The sequence below is a fragment of the Camelus dromedarius genome, chromosome 2 (genome assembly GCF_036321535.1).
Source record: "Camelus dromedarius isolate mCamDro1 chromosome 2, mCamDro1.pat, whole genome shotgun sequence".
NCBI lineage: Eukaryota > Metazoa > Chordata > Mammalia > Artiodactyla > Camelidae > Camelus > Camelus dromedarius.
Genome location: NC_087437.1, coordinates 122349911 through 122368866, shown reverse-complemented (window position 1 = coordinate 122368866; position 18956 = coordinate 122349911). Strand labels below are relative to the sequence as shown.

Below are 18956 nucleotides of genomic sequence, written 5' to 3'. Positions count from 1 at the left end.
CTGTTCTGGTTCCTGGCACAGATCGAACTCCTGAGATTGTGCTGGAGGGGACTCGGGCATCTGGAGAGCTGCAGGGCGGGGCTGGGCGCTGGAGGAGCCACCCCACTTGCAATCTGGGACTTCCAGCCCCACCAGCCTCGGGGAGGGAGAGAGGCTGGAGGCGAGCTGATCACCCATGGCCAGGCCTCGTAGCAGACCCTCCACAAAACCCCCGAGGAGATGGGTGGTGAGCACATCTGGAAGGGGACACACCCAACTCCACGGGGCAGAAGTCCCTGTGTTCAGGACCCTCCTAGACCTCTTCATCTGTGTCCTTCACAGTAACCCAGGGTCTCCCTGAGTTCTGTGGGCCATTCGAGAAAACTACTGAACTAGAGGAGGGGTCATGGGAACCCTGATTTCTGGTGAAGCTGTACGGTGGGTGCCCTGGTCTAGAGTGTGGTGGGAGGAAGCACAGCCTGGTCAGTCTTTGGGCCTGAGCCCTTAACTCGTGGGTCTGCACTCGCTCCTGGCAGTGAGTGGCAGCAGTGTCGTGAGCAGAGGAAATCTTTTTTTACGGGCCGTGCCTTGTCCTGGCGGGGTGCTGCAAGGTCTCCTGAGATGCTGAGGGCCGTGGGATGAGAGGCACTGCCTGGGCTCAGCCCGGAGCCTTCAAGTGCTCAGTGGCCTGCAGACCTAATGTGATTGTAACGTGACCTCAGGGCGTCCGGTGCTCAGGAGCTGGATCTAGGAGACACTGGAGAGTAAAGGGCCGGGGAGCCCAGACGACTCCCGGAGAGGGGCCTCAGCACTGCGGGGTTTGCAGGGAGCTCTGGAATCCGGCAGTGTGGGCCCCGGTGCAATGGGCACTAATGACATAGAGAAACTTGACGGCCCTGTGGCCAGGGGCAGGCGGCCCGGCTGCTGACGGACAGCGGGGCAGCCTTCTCTCAGATTCAGGTCAGGTCACTTGCTCATGTTCTCTTTAAAATATAAGGGTTCTTCTCAATGATACATAAAACACCCCTGAATTAATAAGAAAAAAAAGTAGAAAGTGGGGATAAGACACAAGCAGTCACCTCCTTGGTGGTGGGAATTCCGAAGGGTCACTGGTGACAGGAAGTGCACAGGGACACTGTCCTAGTGGAGGGTCAGGGCACACCCAGGTCACTCGGTACCTGGGAGCAGGTAGCAAGACCACAGGGCCACTCCTATGGGCTGCTGATGAGGGGGGAAACGAGGGACCCAGCCCCTCGGAAGCATTCACAGGCCTCATCCTATAAAGCTGGACCTTCCACCTCTGGGCCCCCAGAGCCTCCAAACCCCTCACTGACGGGACCCCAGGTCTCAGGACCCCCTCAGTCCCTTAAAAATACCTGAGGAGCAGAGCTTTGGGGGGTTATCTTTGGTGTCTGCTTCACTTAGACTTAAACTGACAGCAAACTTAACTGGCTAAAAGCAGGCCATGCAGTAAGCAGTGACTCATGTCCCTGACACCCAGGGAAAGTCCAGGCTCAGTCAGGACAGAAATCCACTGGGAAATGCGTTTTCCTGTTACTAAAATTGATTCACGGGAGAAAACCAAATTCTCAGAGTTGTAGTATCTTGACCTTTAGGGCCAAATCGGGCCTCTGAGCTGCTGTTTTATTGCCTGACCTCTTTGGAGTTCCTTGAGGGATCTGTGCACTGTGGTCAAAACCAGTACCTGGGGGTCCAGGCTCAGCACCCGCCTCCTCCACGGCCTGCCCCAACCCACGAGGCCCTGAGCCTTGCACAGGTCTGGGGAAAGCTCTGTGACAACTCCGGGGTTTAACATTCAGAAGGCAGAACAGGAGGGAGGCTTTCCTACACGTCAGGTCAGGATGTGCAGTCGGAGCTCGGCGGGTGGGAGGGGGAACTGGGCGTGGGAGGTCCGCCACGCCGGGGCCAGGGCCACAGCAGGACAACTGCGCAGGGTCACTGGGTGTGGGCTCGGCCTGGCCTGGCCGCCCCCTGGGGTCCGCAGCGTCCCTCCCCTTGTAGAGGCACCAAGCAAAGGCTCCAGGTCTGAGCGCTCCTGCGAGTTGGAAGGCACGGACTCTGACAGGGTTCCAGCACTGGAGAGGGGTCACCCACCTGGCTGCTTGTTTTGTTCTGAGCAGCTGCATGGGTAGGAGAGAGACTCCTCTTCACCAAAGGCAGAGCCCAGGGAGGAGGCTCGCAGGCCCCATCACTCCCTTCTGAGAGTTCAGAGCTACTTTATTTACGATACTGAAAATGACACACTCGCTGTGTTCTGAACAAAGAAAGAGTGGACGTTTCTCTTACACTTTAACAAACTGTCAGGTTCCACTCATGGAGTTCAGCACTTCTGTGGCTCCCCCGGACAGCAGTGACCAGCAGGGCCTCCGTCTGGGGGGGCCCCCAATCCCTGGGGCCCAAGGTGGGGTTCACCTTCCATCCATACTGTGTCACTGTCGTCAGAAGAGGCCCCTGCTCAGGGGCTGGAGCCTGGTCCCCACGCGCCGGCTCAGCTCCTCGAGAACCTGCTTCTCCTTCTGGTACATCTGAGAGGAGGGAGCGGAAACCAGCTGCAAACCTGCCCTGAGGCCCAGCCTCCCTGGGCAACCGCTTGGAACCCCCCACCGCCTGAGGCCATGGTCCTGGTTCTGCTCTCCAGCCATGTGCTGCTGGTGGTGTGAAAGGTGGAGCTGGCCAGGGCTGGGGCCGGGGGCTGAGGTGGTGGTCACGGCTACGAAGAGAACCAGCTGGACCAAGTGGCCCGGCCCAGGAGGCACGTGGGGGTGTGTGTGTGAGGACGGCCCCTCCTGGGAGAAAGGGCAGGTGGGTGGGGAAACCTGGGAGGGCTGGGGTCCCGGAAGGCCCGCCATGCTTGAGGCTTTCCTGGAGATGCTGCCCATCTGTGGGTGGGGGCAGCGGTGGGGCTGAGGAGGGGAGTGAGGGGGCCGCTGTAAGGTCTGCATCTGACGGGGGTGGGGAGGCAGACAGGCTGTGGCCAGTGTGGACTCAGCAGCCTAGGAAGGCCTGGGGAGATGCCAATTGCATCAAGACTCTTTTTTTTTTTTTAATGAGGAGGAGGTAATCAGGTTTCTTCGTTGATTTCCGCATGGAGGAGGTATTGGGGATGGAACCCGGGACCTCGTGGGTGCTGAGCGTGCGCTCTACCACTTGAGCTATGCCCATCCCCCCGAGACTCTTTTTGTTAATAAAGAAGTTTTCCTATTCCTTTCAGGGAAACTGATTACAAATACAATTTGAGTTTATAAAACACAATGTGGTGAATATACCAACACAGACCTTTATAAGCAGAGTAAACATTGGTACGTTTTGGGGAAATAAACCACCACGTAGCTTTACATGATGGGTCTGTAGCAGACAACCGCACATTCTAAACCCTGTTTCTAACTGACAAGTATCATCACAATTTCTCCTGTAAAGATTTTCAGCTTTAAGCCATTAGAATTTTATAGAATTTATACAACGTAGTCTTTCTCCTCAGACTTTCCTTTCAATAGAGAATAAATACGCGGTCAACAGCATTTGGGGAGTCCAATATTTAAAACAAACACTGTGAGACTTTTTCTATAAAGCAGGCATTTATAAAATTCCTTATTTCACTGTTTCTCCCCATTTGGTTTTTGTACATGACTGCAAGGGGCAGGCCAGGCAGCACTGTCCCTGGGGTCCGGTGCACACTGCAGTGTACCGCCACGTGTATGTGTTGGGGATGGGATGGCTCCTACCTTCTGCCACTCGGCCTCCGTGCTGTGTGTGAAGCCCAGCAGGTGACAGAGCCCGTGGGTGGCAGTCACCTGTCAGAACAATTAAAAAGCCGCCTCAGGGGGTGGTCATGACTAAGCTATAAGCCAGGGAGGAGGAGGAGGAGGAGGGAAGTCAGGCAAAGGTCAGGGAACACCTGGTGAGAGGATAGGAACCCTCCTCCGGGCCCAGGGCTGCAGGCCAGCAGTGACGTCATGGGTTGGGTATGGGGAGCAGCAGGCAGGCCAGACCCCCATTGCAAGGGTGGAGATCAGGAGCTCCTCTGCAGTTGGGTGGGGAGCTGTAGACACACGGAGGGCCAGGGCAGGGGCCAGGGGAGGTATCCGGGGCCATTAGAAGGTACCCAAGTGCAGCTGGGCGCCAGCTGGTATAAGAGTGGCCTGGCCGGGCCCTGTACTGGGGGAGGATGGTCCTAGGGCTTGTGGGCTGGCCCTTCACCACAGGTTACGGAATCTTCAGGAGGCGTGGCGGGGGGGGGGGGAAGCAGATGCCCACAAAACTGCCCCAGACCTCCCAGGGGTGCACAGCTGCTGGCCACAGAGATCCCAGAGCCAAGACCCATGCTGAGCAGTCCCACCTGCACAGGGGGCCCACCAGTCTCAGGAAGAAAGCACATCCCCCTGCCAGCAACCCCAACGCCTGTGCTCACAGGGCCTCACAGGGGAGCTCTGCTGCAGGCCTCAGGAGCACTGAGACCCCCAGATGGTAAGTCAGGGTGCGGATGTCAGCTGAACAAGGACCCCTCAATTGAATCCATCAGGGAGTGAAAACATAATTCAATTGCGTGCTACTTTTCAGAACCCCACCCCCTCACTTCCTCACCAAACTGAGGAGAGACAGGTCTGAAAGTTTCGGAGGCTGGAATCCTGTCTGCTTTGGGCAGTTTAGTGAGAAGCATGTTTAGCAGGCCTGAGCTGGCCAAACACAGTCTGCTGATCTCCAGATGTAAAAGCCAAAAACAAGGCCACTTCTGGGAGCTTCCACTTTCCAATAGTTCATACAGATGTTCCCTGTCCTCTCCCCTCACCCACTGCCAAGGGACATACCGACCCCTGCCAAGCCTCTCCTCTCTCCCTGAGGGATGAAGAGAAAGGGCGCTGCTCGGGCTTGTAGGTCTCCCCGCCAACCCGTCCTACATGAGGATGACAGTGTGGCCGCCGGTGTCACCGCCCCAACCTCTTCCCAGGGCCTGGAAGAAGGACACCGACTGTCGTTTTGCCAGTCAGGGTCTGTGATTTCAGCATCCCACTTACAGTCAGGATGTCATAGTAATCCTCGTCCTCCTTGCACTGCTGGAATATATACTCCACTCCCAGGAAAATGTCTCCCAAATTGTAGTCATCTGGAAATTCAGGCTGGGGAATTTCCCCTGCTTTCAGATTCTGAAAATGGGAAAACACACTTTTGGAGAACATGACCTCAGGAACACGAACTGACCACGGGCCTGCGGGTTTCATCTGAAAGCCCTCGTGTCTCCAGTCCCAAGGCAGAGAAATCGGGGACTTGAGACGTCTCCACTCTGTCAAGAGAATTCCTTTCCATTTTTTTCATCCCATCCAATGCACCAACACCCAGATGCACAACTTCTATGGAGCTAAATCACGACATCGATGCAATTTCCTACTTCTCTTCTTTCTGCTTGTTCTTTTGTCCTAAACAGTCTTTCACATTTTTCCACATAAAGATCAGTCCGTTCGGCTCAGGACTATTCACACTAAGCCAGTGACCTGTGGTTTGGTGTTTAGGGTGTCAGCATTTTACATCCTACTACGGAAAATACTAAGTGGACGCGCTAATACATTTTTGTATTGCACATTAAACACGTTATTTTCACTCTTCTTTTGATTTATTTCCTTAGATGTAGCACTAGTGGATTAAAAATCAATATTCACTTCAACTAACTGGCCAGACTGCTTTCCGAAAAGCCCACGCCAATTTATGCTGCTATTAACAACGTGGGAAACCTCCAACGAAGCATTCACGGAACAGGGAGTAACTTGACGCATAACACGTTCGAGGGGAGGACCCTCAGCGGCAGAGCGCGTGCATAGCATGCACAAGGTCCTGGATTCAATCCCCAGTGCCTCCACTTAAAAAAATTTCAGTGAACCTGTATTACCTCCCCGCAAAATGTAACAAAGGGGGAAAAAGCGGAGATCATACAATTGTGTGTCTGCCCTTTACTTTCAAGTGATGCAGTAATTTCGATCCATACACACCCATACTGGGTCAGGCAAGCTGCAGAAGCACCCTCTCTAAGGCCCCGACAGCTCGTCGGGGGCCAGTCACAGCGTGCCCTCTACTTCTGTCAGAATAAAACCGTCGACACGGACCTCCACAGGAGGTCGGCAGGCAGGCAGGGCGAGGAGCGCGCTCCTCACCTCGTGAAACGGGAACGCGAGCACGTCGGTCGGGACGTCCTTCCGCCGGTAGCGCCGGTTAACCCGCCGCATGCGCTCGTTGTCCACGCAGACGACGCCCAGGTCGAAGCGCCGCACGCCCAGGACGCTCCGGAGCGCCTGCAGCCGCCCGCGCAGCGGCGCCCGGCGGAGCGGCACGGCCCGCTGCAGGTCCCTCAGCACCAGGCTCATTCCGCCCGGGCGGCCCGCCCCGGACGGGCCTCGTCGGCCCGGGCGCGGCGACGAACCCTGTGGCCGCGCGACGACGGCCGTGGCCCGCCCGGCGGGGCCCGCTGCAAACTGAGACGGCTTTGCCCGTCACCCCGGGGAGACGTACGGACGAAGGGAGGGGGAGCGGCCAGAGTCGGGCGCGCGGACGGGGACGGGCGGAGCGGCCCGACCGGAAGCGGGCGGACGCGGAACTGGCCGCTGCGCACCGGAAGCCCCGCCGCCGCGCCGCCGCCCGCTGGAGAGCGGAACTCTCGCGCGAGGGGCCCAGGCGGGACGGACCGGAAGTGCGTCCGCCGAGTTTTCCGCCCGCGGCGGGCTGCCCAGCGCTGCCTCCGGCGACCGCGGTCCTTGCGTGCAGCTCGGGCCCGGGCACGGCGGGCGGCGGCGTCTCTGAACCGAACGGTGAGCGCGGCGCGGGGCCTTCCCCGCCTCGGCGCCCGTGTCGCTAGCGGAGCTGGGCGGGGGCGCGGGGGGCCGCGGCGCGCACGGGCGGCCCACGGTTTGGGCGGCGCTGCGCCCGCGTCCCTGCCGCCCTGCGGCCTGGGGGGCGGCCTCTCTGCTTGAGCGCGCTTGTCCTCTGAGCCAGTCTGGGGGGGTCGTCGCCGCTGTGTTGAAACGGAAGTCATTTCTTTGTCTGGCAAGAGTGTTCGGTGCCCTCGTTACCGGGAGAAAAATTAGAGGGGAGGAAACACTGAAACACTGACGTTTTAACAGTGTTACATTGTAGTTCTCTGGCTGTGGAGGTCGAAGAACTCAGAAGACGCTCCTCGTTCAGTCGAAAATTGTACGCCATTCGTTTTCTTAAGTCCTGTTTGAGGTCTCCTGTGAATTTACCGATTCGGTAAAGTGTTTTGTTTTGTTTTGTTTTGTTTTTAGTCTTAAAGGATCATGCTTTAAATCTCTGTAACAAAATAATTGTTTGTACTAACTTCTACCCCCAACTCCAAAAAAAAAAAAAAAAATAGAAAGAAAAAAAAGGAACCAATCGGCTCTTCAGAAAACGAGAATACTTAACCCTTTGTTTTGCCTTACATGTGATTTAAAATTCTTTTCTTAGTCTTCCAGCAGGACATCGCTGTGATGGATAGTCTGCGTTTTTGTCTTTCAGCTTATTGTGAAGATGAGGGGAGCTCCCTAGTTGAACAGACTGTTTGAGGAAGACGACTGCTTTTGTACACATAGTATTTATTACCTTTCAGTGATTGGGTCAGAAGATGAATCCGACTAATCCTTTCAGTGGGCAGCAGCCTAGTGGTTTTCCAACATCTTCCAGTAGTTCCATAGGAACATTTCAGACTAAGCCACCATTTCGGTTTGGACAGCCCTCTCTTTTTGGACAAAACAATACGTTGTCTGGGAAAAGCTCAGGATTTTCACAGGTGTCCAGCTTTCCAGCATCTTCTGGACAAAGTCATTCTTCGGCGCAAACATTAGGGTTCTCCCAAACCTCATCCGTTGGGCTCTTTTCTGGACTTGAACACACTCCAGCCTTTGTAGCTGCTTCCGGGCCTTCGAGTTCATGTGTGTCTGGAAACCCAGGATTTAGTTTTAAATCCCCCAACCTTGGGGCATTCCCAAGTACTTCTGCTTTTGGACCAGAAACTGGAGAAGTAGCAAGCTCTGGTTTTGGGAAAACAGAATTTAGCTTCAAACCTCTGGAAAGTTCAGTGTTCAGACCAATATTGGGGGCTGAGTCTGAGCCAGAGAAAACTCAGAGCCAAATTACTTCTGGATTTTTTACGTTTTCCCACCCAGTCAGTGGTGGACCTGGCGGACTGGCCCAGTTTTCTTTTTCTCAGGTGACAAGTAGTTCAGCCACCAATTCAAATTTTACCTTTTCAAAATCAGGTAATAATAATTCACCATCTGCCTTTACCCCCACTTTGTCAAATCAAAATGTTGAGGAGGAGAAGAAAGGCCCCAGATCACTATTTGGAAGTTCCAGTAGCAGCTTCACTAGCTTCCCCGTATCTTCTTCAGGGTCCTTGGGTGAACCCTTCCCCAAAACAGGTGTCAGGCAAGGATGCGAAGAAGCTGTTTCCCAAATGGAGCCACTTCCCAGCCTCATGAAAGGACTGAAGAGGAAGGAGGACCAGGACAGGTCCCCAAGGAGGCACGGTCATGATGCAGCAGAAGATTTGGACCCTCTGTCGAGGGACGATCACCCTCCAGATAAACGACCTGTTCGCTTGAATCGACCCCGGGCAAGCACTTTGTTTGGTCGGACGATACAGGATGTCTTCAAGAGTAATAAAGAAGTAGGTCGTCTGGGAAGCAAGGAATCTAAAAAAGAAATTGGCTGTGCTGAGTCTGGGGAAAATGACCACGTGGCCATCCCAGGAGGGAGTCAGTCTGTCCTGGCAACTTCCCGGCTTCCAGGTGTGAATAAAGAGGAAGAAACTGAAGGCAGAGATAAAAAAGAAGGTGAGCTCTGCAGACGTGCAGTGTGCAGTGAACCCTGCTGACAGATTCTGGTAAAACTTCCCTGGGTGTGTGTCTGAACTTCCTGGTCAACCCCTAGTAAACGTTAGGGCCCATAGGATCTCGGCGCAGGTCTTACAGCCATGAAAATTTCGTTTGCTCACCTAGTTGGTGTCTCCTGTTGCTTGAAAATGTCACATCTGATACATTTCTGTGCCCATTCTCGAATCCCCTAGATTCTCTGAGAGGAACACCTGGCCGTCAGAGTAAAAGAAGTGAGAGCACAGACAGCCTTAGGGGCGTGTCTCCCTCTGAGGTCACGGCAATCCAGTGCAAGAACATCCCTGACTACCTCAATGACAGAACCACTCTGGAGAACCACTTTGGCAAAATTGCCAAAGTCCAGCGCATCTACACCAAGCGCAGCAAAAAGCTTGCAGTGGTGTATTTTTTTGATCATGTGAGTACTCTAATGAAGTTCAGAGTGAAAAACATAGGTTTCAAAGTGGCAGAGTTAGAGTGAAATTTGCCACTTTAAAACCTATTTTTAAAAAAAATCTGTCAGTTATTTGCTTGCTAGAATGTAAAAAAGCACTCTTAACTTGGAGAGGCTGGAACAGCACTGCTTATTTCATAACTGGGAGTCATTTGTGGAAAGCTTGCAGTCCCCACTAAACACAGTGTTCTGGAAATGCCAGGTGAGCAAGTCTCATGAAGTCAGTTTCTTCAAGCACGCGGGAGTGGCTCTGTAACCACACAGCACTTTTTCAAACTTGAGTTTGCTTGCTTTGCTTTTGATTTTGTTTGTTTGGTTGTAGTACATTTTGCTCACTGTAAACATCCAAAACAATGCTGAAAAGTAAAATCCCCTGTAATCTCATGCTGTAACCGTTCGGCGTATCCCCGACTTAAATACCTGCACCTGCGTGTGTGTATGTGACAAGTTGGCTGCAGGGTGTGTGTGTACAGGGGTTGCTCACCTTGTGTCCTGTACACCTTTGTTATATTTCTGAATGTTCTTGTGGGGAAAATTGAGTTCATTTGGAATTTATAAAGTAGGAAGTATATTTCATACTTTCTAAAATAATAGAAGTATTACCTGTCGACATAGGGGAAGAAAACCCCAGAAAGTCCTGTGGGAGGGGGCACAAAATCTCCCATGGTTCTGCAGTGGATCACAAAATACTTGTTCTTTTGTGTCTGATTTATTTCATGTCTCTGAGGTTCATCCACGTGGTTGTACTGCATTCCTTTATTCTGTTGTACAGATGGACCACATTTTGTTTATCCATCTGTCCAGGGACATGGGTTGTTTCCATCTTTTGGATATTATGAATAATACTGCCATTGTGAATATGGTGTGCAGATGTCTCTTCAACACCCTGCTTGAATACAGTTCTGTTGGGTATATACTTAGGAGTGTAATTGTCGGGTCATACAACAATCTTGTTTTTTGTTTGTTTTTTTTTTTTAGTTATTTTCTGACTGTCACAATATGCTTATTCTTCAGCTGAACCCTAAAAATATAGAAAAATACGTACTATATAAATACATTGTCATTGTAATTAGTTCATTGATACCTGCAAAGTTAGGTCCCCTCCTCACCCCATCTCTCCTGTTTGGGCAAGCACAGTTACCCGGTGTGGTATATGTTTTTCTGGACATTTCGTAGGTACAGCTATAGGTATACTAACATGTAGTTGGTTTTGTGTTTGTATATTTTATGGTAAGTTGTACCCCGTGTGTGTCATTTTGCAGCTTCCTTTTGTGTTAAGTGTGACTTGGCAGTCCTTCCATTGTTGCACAGGTAATCAGATGGTGAGAATCATCTCACCAAATGCCAGTGAGGCCAAGCTTATGGGTTCTAGCACAGTGAAGTCATTAATTTTAAAAAGGAGAAGAGCAAATACATGCTTGTGAGACAGGTCAGGGAGGTAAGGACTGTGGCTGCTGTGGCTAGAGGCAGACGGTGGGGTGGGAACGGGGTGGGAACGTGTGGCCGGCAGAGGCACAGAATTCTGCTAATTGTGTTTGACAGTTTAATCTCATTTCCACTGGCCTCCTGATGTCCTCATACTTTGTGTTGTGGACTCTTTTCCAGGCATCTGCAGCCCTGGCTAGGAAGAAGGGGAAAGGTTTGCATAAAGACATGGCTATCTTTTGGCACAGAAAAAAAATAAGTGAGTTTTCAGTTGTTCTTTGCACAGTCTCGAATGCTCTGTGTGCAAGGCCTTTAAGCTTGGAGTCTGAGCCCTTTCCTCAGTGCTGGGTGGGGTGCTGTCTCACAGGGTTTCCTTGGGCTCCTTTTACCTTCCTGTAACAATTATAATAATACTTTCTGAGGAAAAAATTAAAAAGCCCAGTGACTTGTGGTATCATAAACTCTGTTCTGACTGTTGTGTCCTCAGGTCCCAACAAGAAACCCTTTTCCCTCAAGGAGAAGCAGCCCGGCGAGGGTGGAGCTGCCCCGAGCATGGAGGACTTGCCCTTTCAGCACTCCCCTCTGGGCAAGACCGCTGGCCTCCTGAGTAAAAGGTGCGGCTGCTCCTTCCCGGTGCCTGTGGTTCTTGGACTTCTGCTGTCACTGACCTGGAAGGCTTCACAGCTGTCCTGGCAGAGCAGAAAATCGGGTGGGGGATGTGCTGGCCCCCGAGTGGGGGCTGAGGGGTGGGGAGAGGCCCTGGAGGAGGCCAAGAGGGAGCTGTGCCATGAAGAGGCCGTGGGCTCTGCATCGTCCGCCCAGCCCCATGGCCCGCCAGCTGCTGTCCTGCAGTTCCGTCTGATGGATAAACAGGCAGCAGCTTTCCCCTAGAGCATCTGACCAACCGTAAGACCTGCGTGTCCCCAGTGGCCACTTCTAGCACTTTGGTGTGACTTCCCGTAGGTCCGGCTCACCCCTCCCCGCGCTACGACCGCACAGCCCTCAGGCGGGTCTGACGTCGTGTACGCCTCACAGGCCCTCGCTGTCCGAATGGGAGTCCTTGCTCCCAGCGGCCTCTTGCCACTCCCGCCCTCCCCTTGGCTTCTGGCCTGAGGCTCCTGAGTGACCCCCACCTTGGTCCCCCAGCAGGCCTGCTTCTGTTTAATCCTTCACATGCTTTGGCCCGTGTATAGTTTCCCTCACTTTCGTTTTGTAGCTCACAGTTTAGTTGCAGATTTGCTTTTGCTTTTTCCTTTCTTTACATCTTCTTCAACACTCAAGTCCACAGTGTTGAAAGCCAGCTAGAAAAGGGGAAGCTGAGAGAGGATGCCCAGTTCTCTCTAGTGCACCCTGCCCCTAGGTGGCGCTGTGTGTGAAAACACGCAGGCGTGGTCTTTCCTCATGATGCCAAAATGGTGTATTTTCAGTCTTAGTTTCATTTCTTTCAGAAGTCTGCAGATAATTCATTTCAGCTGTTTAAGTGGGCGCATCTCACTTAAAGAGTATGGAATCGTTCAGGGTTTTTACATCACCGTGAATAACGGAGCCTTTGTGCTCACCACCAGCCCTCCGGACATTCATCTCTGGGCGTGCAGCTTGCCAGCTAGAGCCGCAGAGCGTCTTAAACAAGGAAGGGCGTGTTGGGTGTGGAGGTGATAGCCGCGCCTGGCGGGTGCGCGGCCCTCAGCGTGTCGTCCTCTCCGCAGCTCCCCGGTGAAGAAGCCGAGCCTCCTGAAGGCCCATCAGTTTGAGGGAGACCCTTTCGACTCGGGCTCCGAGGTCTCCGAGGGTCTCGGGCCGTGTGTGCCATCCCTCAGTGCCCTGATAGGTACCGTGGCTGAGACATCCGAGGAGAAGTACCGCCTGTTGGACCAGAGGGACAGAATCATGAGGCAAGGTATGGGTGCGCCTCGGCAGAGGGGGTCTTCCCGGGAGCCGTGCCCCCGTCTGCGGGGCTCCGCCGTCACTGAGTCTCTGGGCCTGTGATGCTCACACACGATCTCTTGCTCACTGGTCTCCCGAGGGGGTGAGTGTTGACGTGTACACAATGCAGAAATGCTTATAATTTCGTCTTATTTTTGGAAGAAAGTTGATAAGCCATTGATCCTTGCTAAATCAAAATAATTTGAAGGGTAATTTTTAGACATTGAGAAAGCACACGTAGAAAAGATAAAAATTTTCCAATTAACAGAAATCACCTATAAAATAAACTATGAAAGATGTCAATCCAGGGGAAGATCTTGAACTCATCACACACAAAGGGCTGATTGCCCAGATATAGAAAGTACTGTAGAGTCAGTGTGAAAAAGACCAAATCCAGTCGAAAAATGAGCAAGAGGTCTGAGAAGGAAGCCTCAGGAGTTGGCTCTTAAGTGTGTGGAAAGTGTCCCTGTCACACAGCGGGAGAGGCAGACCACACCCCGGGCGTGGCGTGTCCCCAGCGGCCAGGTGCTGGCCGTGGGCAGGCTGTTCCAGAGGATGTAGGTTGGCAGTATCTTTCAGGCTCTGAGGACTCATGCCTTTGACCAGCATTCCCTGTAGGAGTGTTTCCCACAAGCATTCCCCATGTGAGTGTAGTTCGCTTGCAAGGTTGTTTGTGATGACAAAGATTGGAAACGGTCCACACAAAGGGATTCTAAACAGAAAGAAGACTGGGGTTTCTTTATGAAAATGGTCAATATTTATTGTGAAGTGGGAAAAGCAAGTGTTGGAAGTGCCTACCAGTTGTGTATGGAAAGGGGGCTAGGTGTGCGTGTGCCCATATATACGTGAGTGAGCCTGCTGGTGTGTGCATGAAGGTCAAGACATGTGGAAGGGTTGGTTGCTCACGGTGATGGGGCAGAGGAGGCAGGTGGGGGGCCATCTTGCACATTTTTGTACCTTTGGCACATTGAACCGCGTGGATGTATTTAAAACCTATTCAAAGGGTAGGCACCCTATTAACAGTGGATACTATGCGCAGCGACCAAAAATAAAAGGGGACAGCACACGTGCTCTTCTCTGCAAAGTTTTTTTAGAATTAAATTTTACCTTTAGGATTTTCTTCTTTGTAGAAGCTTGGATAAGTGGAATAATCACAGTGCCTCCTTAACACAGTAATAAAACCTGAAAATAATAAGAATAATATGTTATGGCGTTGACATGGTGATTTTCATATTCCAAAAATAGAATTATTACTAGATACCGGAATTTAAAAAAAAAAAAGTAAGATGTCAATGTGTTGAATTGTGAGGTCATTGCATTCCATTTCATTTAAGATACTCTTACAACTATTTCATTCTGTGGGTATTAATAGTGGTTTATTCAGGTCAGGACCCAGGTAACTTCCATTATGTGATTCCTGTTGTATTAAAAACGTGATGAAATACTGGCATGTTTAGAATACTGGTGTTTACCAAATGGACCCTGTTAGCAAGTACACCGCAGCAAGTATGTGAGCCCTGAGGCGGCGTTGGGGGCAGCAGATGCCCACGTGGGCCCCTCTGCCAGTGCCGGGAGGGTAGGCCGTGAGGATCTTTGTGACCTTGGTGTCCTGTCGCCCGGTGTGATAGGCTGTGCTTTCCTTTCTCTAAAGCCTGGTGTTTTTTAACGTTTTCTTTCCTTTCTTTTGTAGTTTGTGTGGTGTTTATTTTTATTTTTCCTTTTATCATCATGGAAATGCACCACTCTGGCGTCCTCATAACTGTGTGGTGCAGTCTTACTTTTTACTTGATGTTGTTCAGCACGAGTGAAAAGAACCGACCTGGATAAAGCGAGGACTTTTGTTGGGACGTGCCCGGATATGTGTCCTGAGAAGGAGCGGTACATGCGAGAGACCCGGAGCCAGCTGAGCGTGTTTGAAGTGGTCCCCGGGACTGACCAGGTGGAGTCCCGCGTCCCCGGGGCCCCCTCTCCAGGCTGCTGTCCCCGTTGGGTCTTCGGGGTGGAGGTGGGATGCGCTGGGGACGGAAGGCTTGCTTTATAATTTCTGTACACGTTGATCCTTGATTCGGATGTTTCCTCCTCTGGGGGTGGTGCGGATGTGCTGTTAACAACCATGTCACATTGTTCATGCTGTGAGGTGTGTGTGTGTGGCTGGACCACGTGGCTCCCTAAGGTGTAGAAGTAGACACAGACTTGTTTCATTAATTAAACTTTTTTTTTTACAGTTCTTTTTTCCTTTCACAATTTTATCCCTATCCTTTTTTTATGTTTATGTTTTGTGTACTTGAGACTATGCTCTAGAAGTGATCTGGCGTGACTCTTTTAAGATTTTATTGTGAGCATTTTCTTTTGTTACGGTAAAGTCTTCATAAGCACTTGAAATTTTAAATGTAGGCATATGATTTGATTGCTTAGCTCTTAAAGCTCCCCGTTTTGCAGCCATTTAATAGGCTGCTTCTAGTTTTTCAGTGTTGTGAATGGTTCTGTTGGGCATGCTGTGTGTGATGTGTCTGAGGTTCAGGTGGTTTCCTTCTGATGAACCTGAGGACGAAGAGCAGCAGCAGAGCTGCAACTTCCTTCAGGCTCCTGAGCGCGTCAGTGCGCGCGCCCAGATTGTTTCCCCAGAGCTCTGCACCATTTTAGGTTCTTTTGCTGTCTGTGAACTTGGCTTGCGTCTTCTCCTTTCCTGGCCGGTGGTTTTACGGCTGCCTGACTCGGGGTCCCCAGCACTTGTCCCGGCAAAGGCCAGGGCTCCTGCCCCCGGAAACTGAAGACAGCTGGTGGATGCCCGGGGCCCAGACTTGCTTCTACCCTCAGACATGTCTTCAGCCTCTTTCTGCAGGTGGAAGGTGCAGCTCCCCCACGCCCTGCTGCGCCCTGCCCCGAGGCCCTTCTTACTCTTTATATCTGTGTAGACTTAACCTGCCGTTTGAACATGGCTGAGACCGTTTAAAATCTTTAGCATCCTCTGCCTGTCACACCTCTGTCCTTGGAGCCAAGCAGGTGTATCTTCACTTACATTCCTTCTGCTTTTTGATGTAACAGCCTCTTATCGTCACTTCTTGTCATGTTTGCCAAAAACAAGTTCCTCAATTTGTTTTATTTTTGAATTTTGTCACCTCCAAAGAGAAATTTTATGTTTTAAACTTGTATTCTGCAGTACTGACCAAATTGGAGTGTGTGAGATTTCCCCCCTCATTTTAGGGCGCAGCAGCTGGAAGACTGGCCCAGCACCTGCCACCTAGCAGCTTGTTCCTATTTGCGCCCTCAGGTGGACCATGCAGCGGCCGTGAAGGAGTACAGCCGCTCCTCGGCCGACCAGGAGGAGCCGCTGCCACACGAGCTGCGTCCCTCCGCGGTGCTCAGCAGGACCATGGACTACCTGGTGACCCAGATCATGGACCAGAAGGAGGGCAGCCTGCGGGACTGGTACGACTTCGTGTGGAACCGCACACGGGGCGTACGGAAGGTACCGGCCACTTCCAAGAGGGGGCTGGAAAACACGTGATTCCAGAGTGAGGGCGAGAGTTCTTGTTTCTTTACTCAGTTACGTTTCATCTGTAACCAGAAACACGCTATTGTTTAAAACCAGTACAAAGCCCTGTTAAAATGTGCTTCAGGGGCTTTGCTTCCATTTAAAATCTGAGAAATTCAGGTACTAAGCGTGATTTTTCTAATAATGATTGATTCTTACAATGGGAATATGTTCATGAGATCTGTGTGTATACGATGTATACAAGGGGGGTGTGTGTATGTGTGAGTGAACGCGTGCATACAGGGCCGCCTGCGTGCGTGTGAACCATGTGCACGTGTAACGCTCCGCCCCACTGTGCCCAGGACATCACGCAGCAGCACCTGTGTGACCCGGTGACTGTGTCCCTGATTGAGAAGTGCACCCGGTTTCACATCCACTGCGCTCACTTCATGTGTGAGGAGCCCATGTCCTCCTTCGATGCCAAGATCAACAATGAGAACATGACCAAATGCCTGCAGAGTCTGAAGGAGATGTATCAGGACCTGAGGAACAGGGGCGTCTTGTGTGCCCGCGAAGCAGAGTTCCAGGGCTACAACGTTCTGCTCAGTCTCAACAAGGGGGACATCCTCAGGTGAACCTCCAGACGCAGGAGCTCGCCTGGGCTGTGGGGAAGGGCAGGCTCTCACGGGGGAAGCGCTGCCAGGACGAGTGGTGCCAGTCGCATGCTTTCTCTGGTGTCCAGCGCTGGGACGTCAGTGGGAAGGCTGGGCAGTCCCTTGAGCTGAGCCACCAGGGGTGGAAGGGTCGGGGTGTGCACCGTCCCAGAGGGGACTCCAGGCGCTGCCGGAGAGCCCTCCCTCCTGTCAGCAGGAGAAAGTGAGACGGAATTGGCTCCGTGGGAAGAGCAGGCGAGGGGAGCAGGGCAGGAGCGCTGAGCGTCCCTGTCAGAGCTGCTGATGTGCACACAGCTCGGCAAAGATCTGAGCGGTAGGAGGGGAAAACTGGGGGAGAAGTGCTCAGCGTGGTTAAGAATGAATTTAGACCTTGCTCTGATATGTCCTTAGGCATTCGTAGGAGAAATACGTCCGAGTCCCCTGGGCCCCTGTTCCTGGTTTGGGGAAACTGATTCCCTGTTTGTGCCGAAACTCTTTCCGCTTGGCATTTTCTCTGAGAACCTGGCTGCAGAATATCTAGATTTGGGATTGATTTTAAGTTTTAAAATTAAGCCTCAGAGATAAACTAGTTATGGAAAATGGCTTTGTAGTCTTCATATGTGATAGGCATTTGTCCCCTTTCTTGAAAAATTCAGTCGAATCAGTTTATTTTTAAACAAAACAAAGCTAAACTCTCTCTTAAATGTCATCATCAAACACAGCTGGCAGGCAGTTGGCACTGAAGTAGCTCTTCGATCATCAGTTCTTAGTGTTGCTTAAATTTGTTTACTTTATGCATCATCGCTTTGAAGAAAGCCTTTTACCGATCCAGCCCAAGGCTGGCGGCTTTGACATTCGTGAACCGTGAAGGTATTGGCACACGTGACCATCTCAGTGAGGCTGAAATCTGTTTTATTATAAGATCTATTTTCATGGAAATTGTGTCTAATTAAAGATGAATTTTTAACTCCTGTCATCTCCTTTAATTAACAGAGAAGTGCAGCAGTTCCATCCTGCCGTCAGAAACTCCTCTGAGGTGAAATTTGCTGTTCAGGCTTTCGCTGCGTTGAGCAGTAATAACTTTGTGCGATTCTTCAAGCTGGTCCAGTCAGCGTCTTACCTGAACGCGTGTCTCTTACATTGCTACTTCAGTCAGGTGAGTGCTGTTGCTGTTGCTGCAGAAGGGAAGATCGCAGGTTGCTCTTCAGACCCGTGACCGGAGCGTCTCCGCAGGTCCTGGCTAAGTCTTTGCGGCGGCCCTGAGTGGATTCTGGTGGCACCCCGTTTACAGGGTTGGCGCTGCTGATCACCAGTGGACAAGAGTATCCAATGGAAAATACTGTTCTCATGGTTCAAACGAGAAATTTCTTTAGAATGACCTAACGAGTTCAGCGCTGTCATCCGACGTGGAGACAAAGAAACCAAAAAGCAACCGTTGCACGCACAAATCCCTGAGCTAAGCTTCTTAGTGATAATCAGCCTTAATATTTGGAGCGAGCCTGATGGGTGCAGAGTTCATTTCAATAAATATCTTAAGCACCTGCTTTTTGTTGCCTACTGTGCTGTGCACTGGGGTTACAAAGACAGGGGAAGACTCGTCTCTCACCTGGTCTCACATTTCCAGTCGGGTCTTCAGCCCAGCCCCGTGAGGCACCTGGGGACGATAACAAGGCAGCCCCCAGGCCCGCCTCACAGCACGCCTGGTTCTGCCGCCGTAGCTGCGGGGGTGCAGGGGTGCCACCTGGAGTCCTCTCTGGGAGCCCCTTGGGGCCACTGGGTGGGGAGGGCCTGCCTGGGAGACCTCAGGAGCCCGCCTGGGGCTGCTGTTGTGACTCCGGGTCATCTTCCTTCTTCGGCCACAAGTCCTCAAGTGAACAGTGACTAGAGCACCGGCACTCCCCAGGCAGAGACTCTCTGCCTGTTGCTCATTGTCAGACCTGACCGTTTCCAGCAGGACTGAAATTCTGGAACAAACGATGTGCCACGAGGGCATTCTGTAAAGTTGATAAATACAGCTAATGGTTCATATTTTTACAATGATTACTTAACGTTACTAGAATGTTGACCATTTGTGCCCATCTTAATAATTAAACTAAAGAGAAATTTAAGTGTTTTTTCTTTAGAAAAATGAAGCATTTCATAGCAGTGGCCCATGGGCCCAGTTTCTCCTGGAC

At 51.7% G+C, this 18956-nt stretch overlaps 2 protein-coding genes across 4 annotated transcripts in view; one reads left to right on the top strand and one right to left on the bottom strand.

Annotated features, from left to right (window-relative positions):
- Positions 1-2196: 2196 nt before the first annotated feature.
- On the bottom strand, positions 2197-6537 carry YBEY (ybeY metalloendoribonuclease). The gene is made up of 4 exons (XM_031451268.2): positions 6141-6537; positions 5013-5141; positions 3723-3791; positions 2197-2525 (listed from the first exon to the last, which is right to left on the bottom strand). The coding sequence occupies exons 1-4, from the start codon at positions 6348-6350 to the stop codon at positions 2439-2441; spliced, it is 495 nt and encodes a 164-aa protein (XP_031307128.2). The 5' UTR covers positions 6351-6537; the 3' UTR covers positions 2197-2438.
- A 133-nt stretch (positions 6538-6670) lies between these two features.
- The window catches only part of MCM3AP (minichromosome maintenance complex component 3 associated protein), a 40238-nt gene continuing 27952 nt past the window's right edge, over positions 6671-18956 (top strand). The window contains exons 1-11 of one of the 3 annotated variants that reach the window (XM_031461104.2): positions 6671-6791; positions 7104-7173; positions 7498-8813; positions 9047-9270; positions 10912-10990; positions 11219-11345; positions 12438-12628; positions 14454-14593; positions 15926-16123; positions 16492-16760; positions 17776-17938. In XM_031461104.2, coding sequence (XP_031316964.1) covers positions 7604-8813; positions 9047-9270; positions 10912-10990; positions 11219-11345; positions 12438-12628; positions 14454-14593; positions 15926-16123; positions 16492-16760; positions 17776-17938 — 2601 coding nt within the window. In that variant the 5' untranslated portion in view covers positions 6671-6791; positions 7104-7173; positions 7498-7603. Of the gene's footprint in view, positions 6792-7103; positions 7231-7497; positions 8814-9046; positions 9271-10911; positions 10991-11218; positions 11346-12437; positions 12629-14453; positions 14594-15925; positions 16124-16491; positions 16761-17775; positions 17939-18956 lie in introns of all 3 variants that reach the window. The other 2 variants (XM_031461094.2, XM_031461099.2) reach the window with 2 other exon arrangements.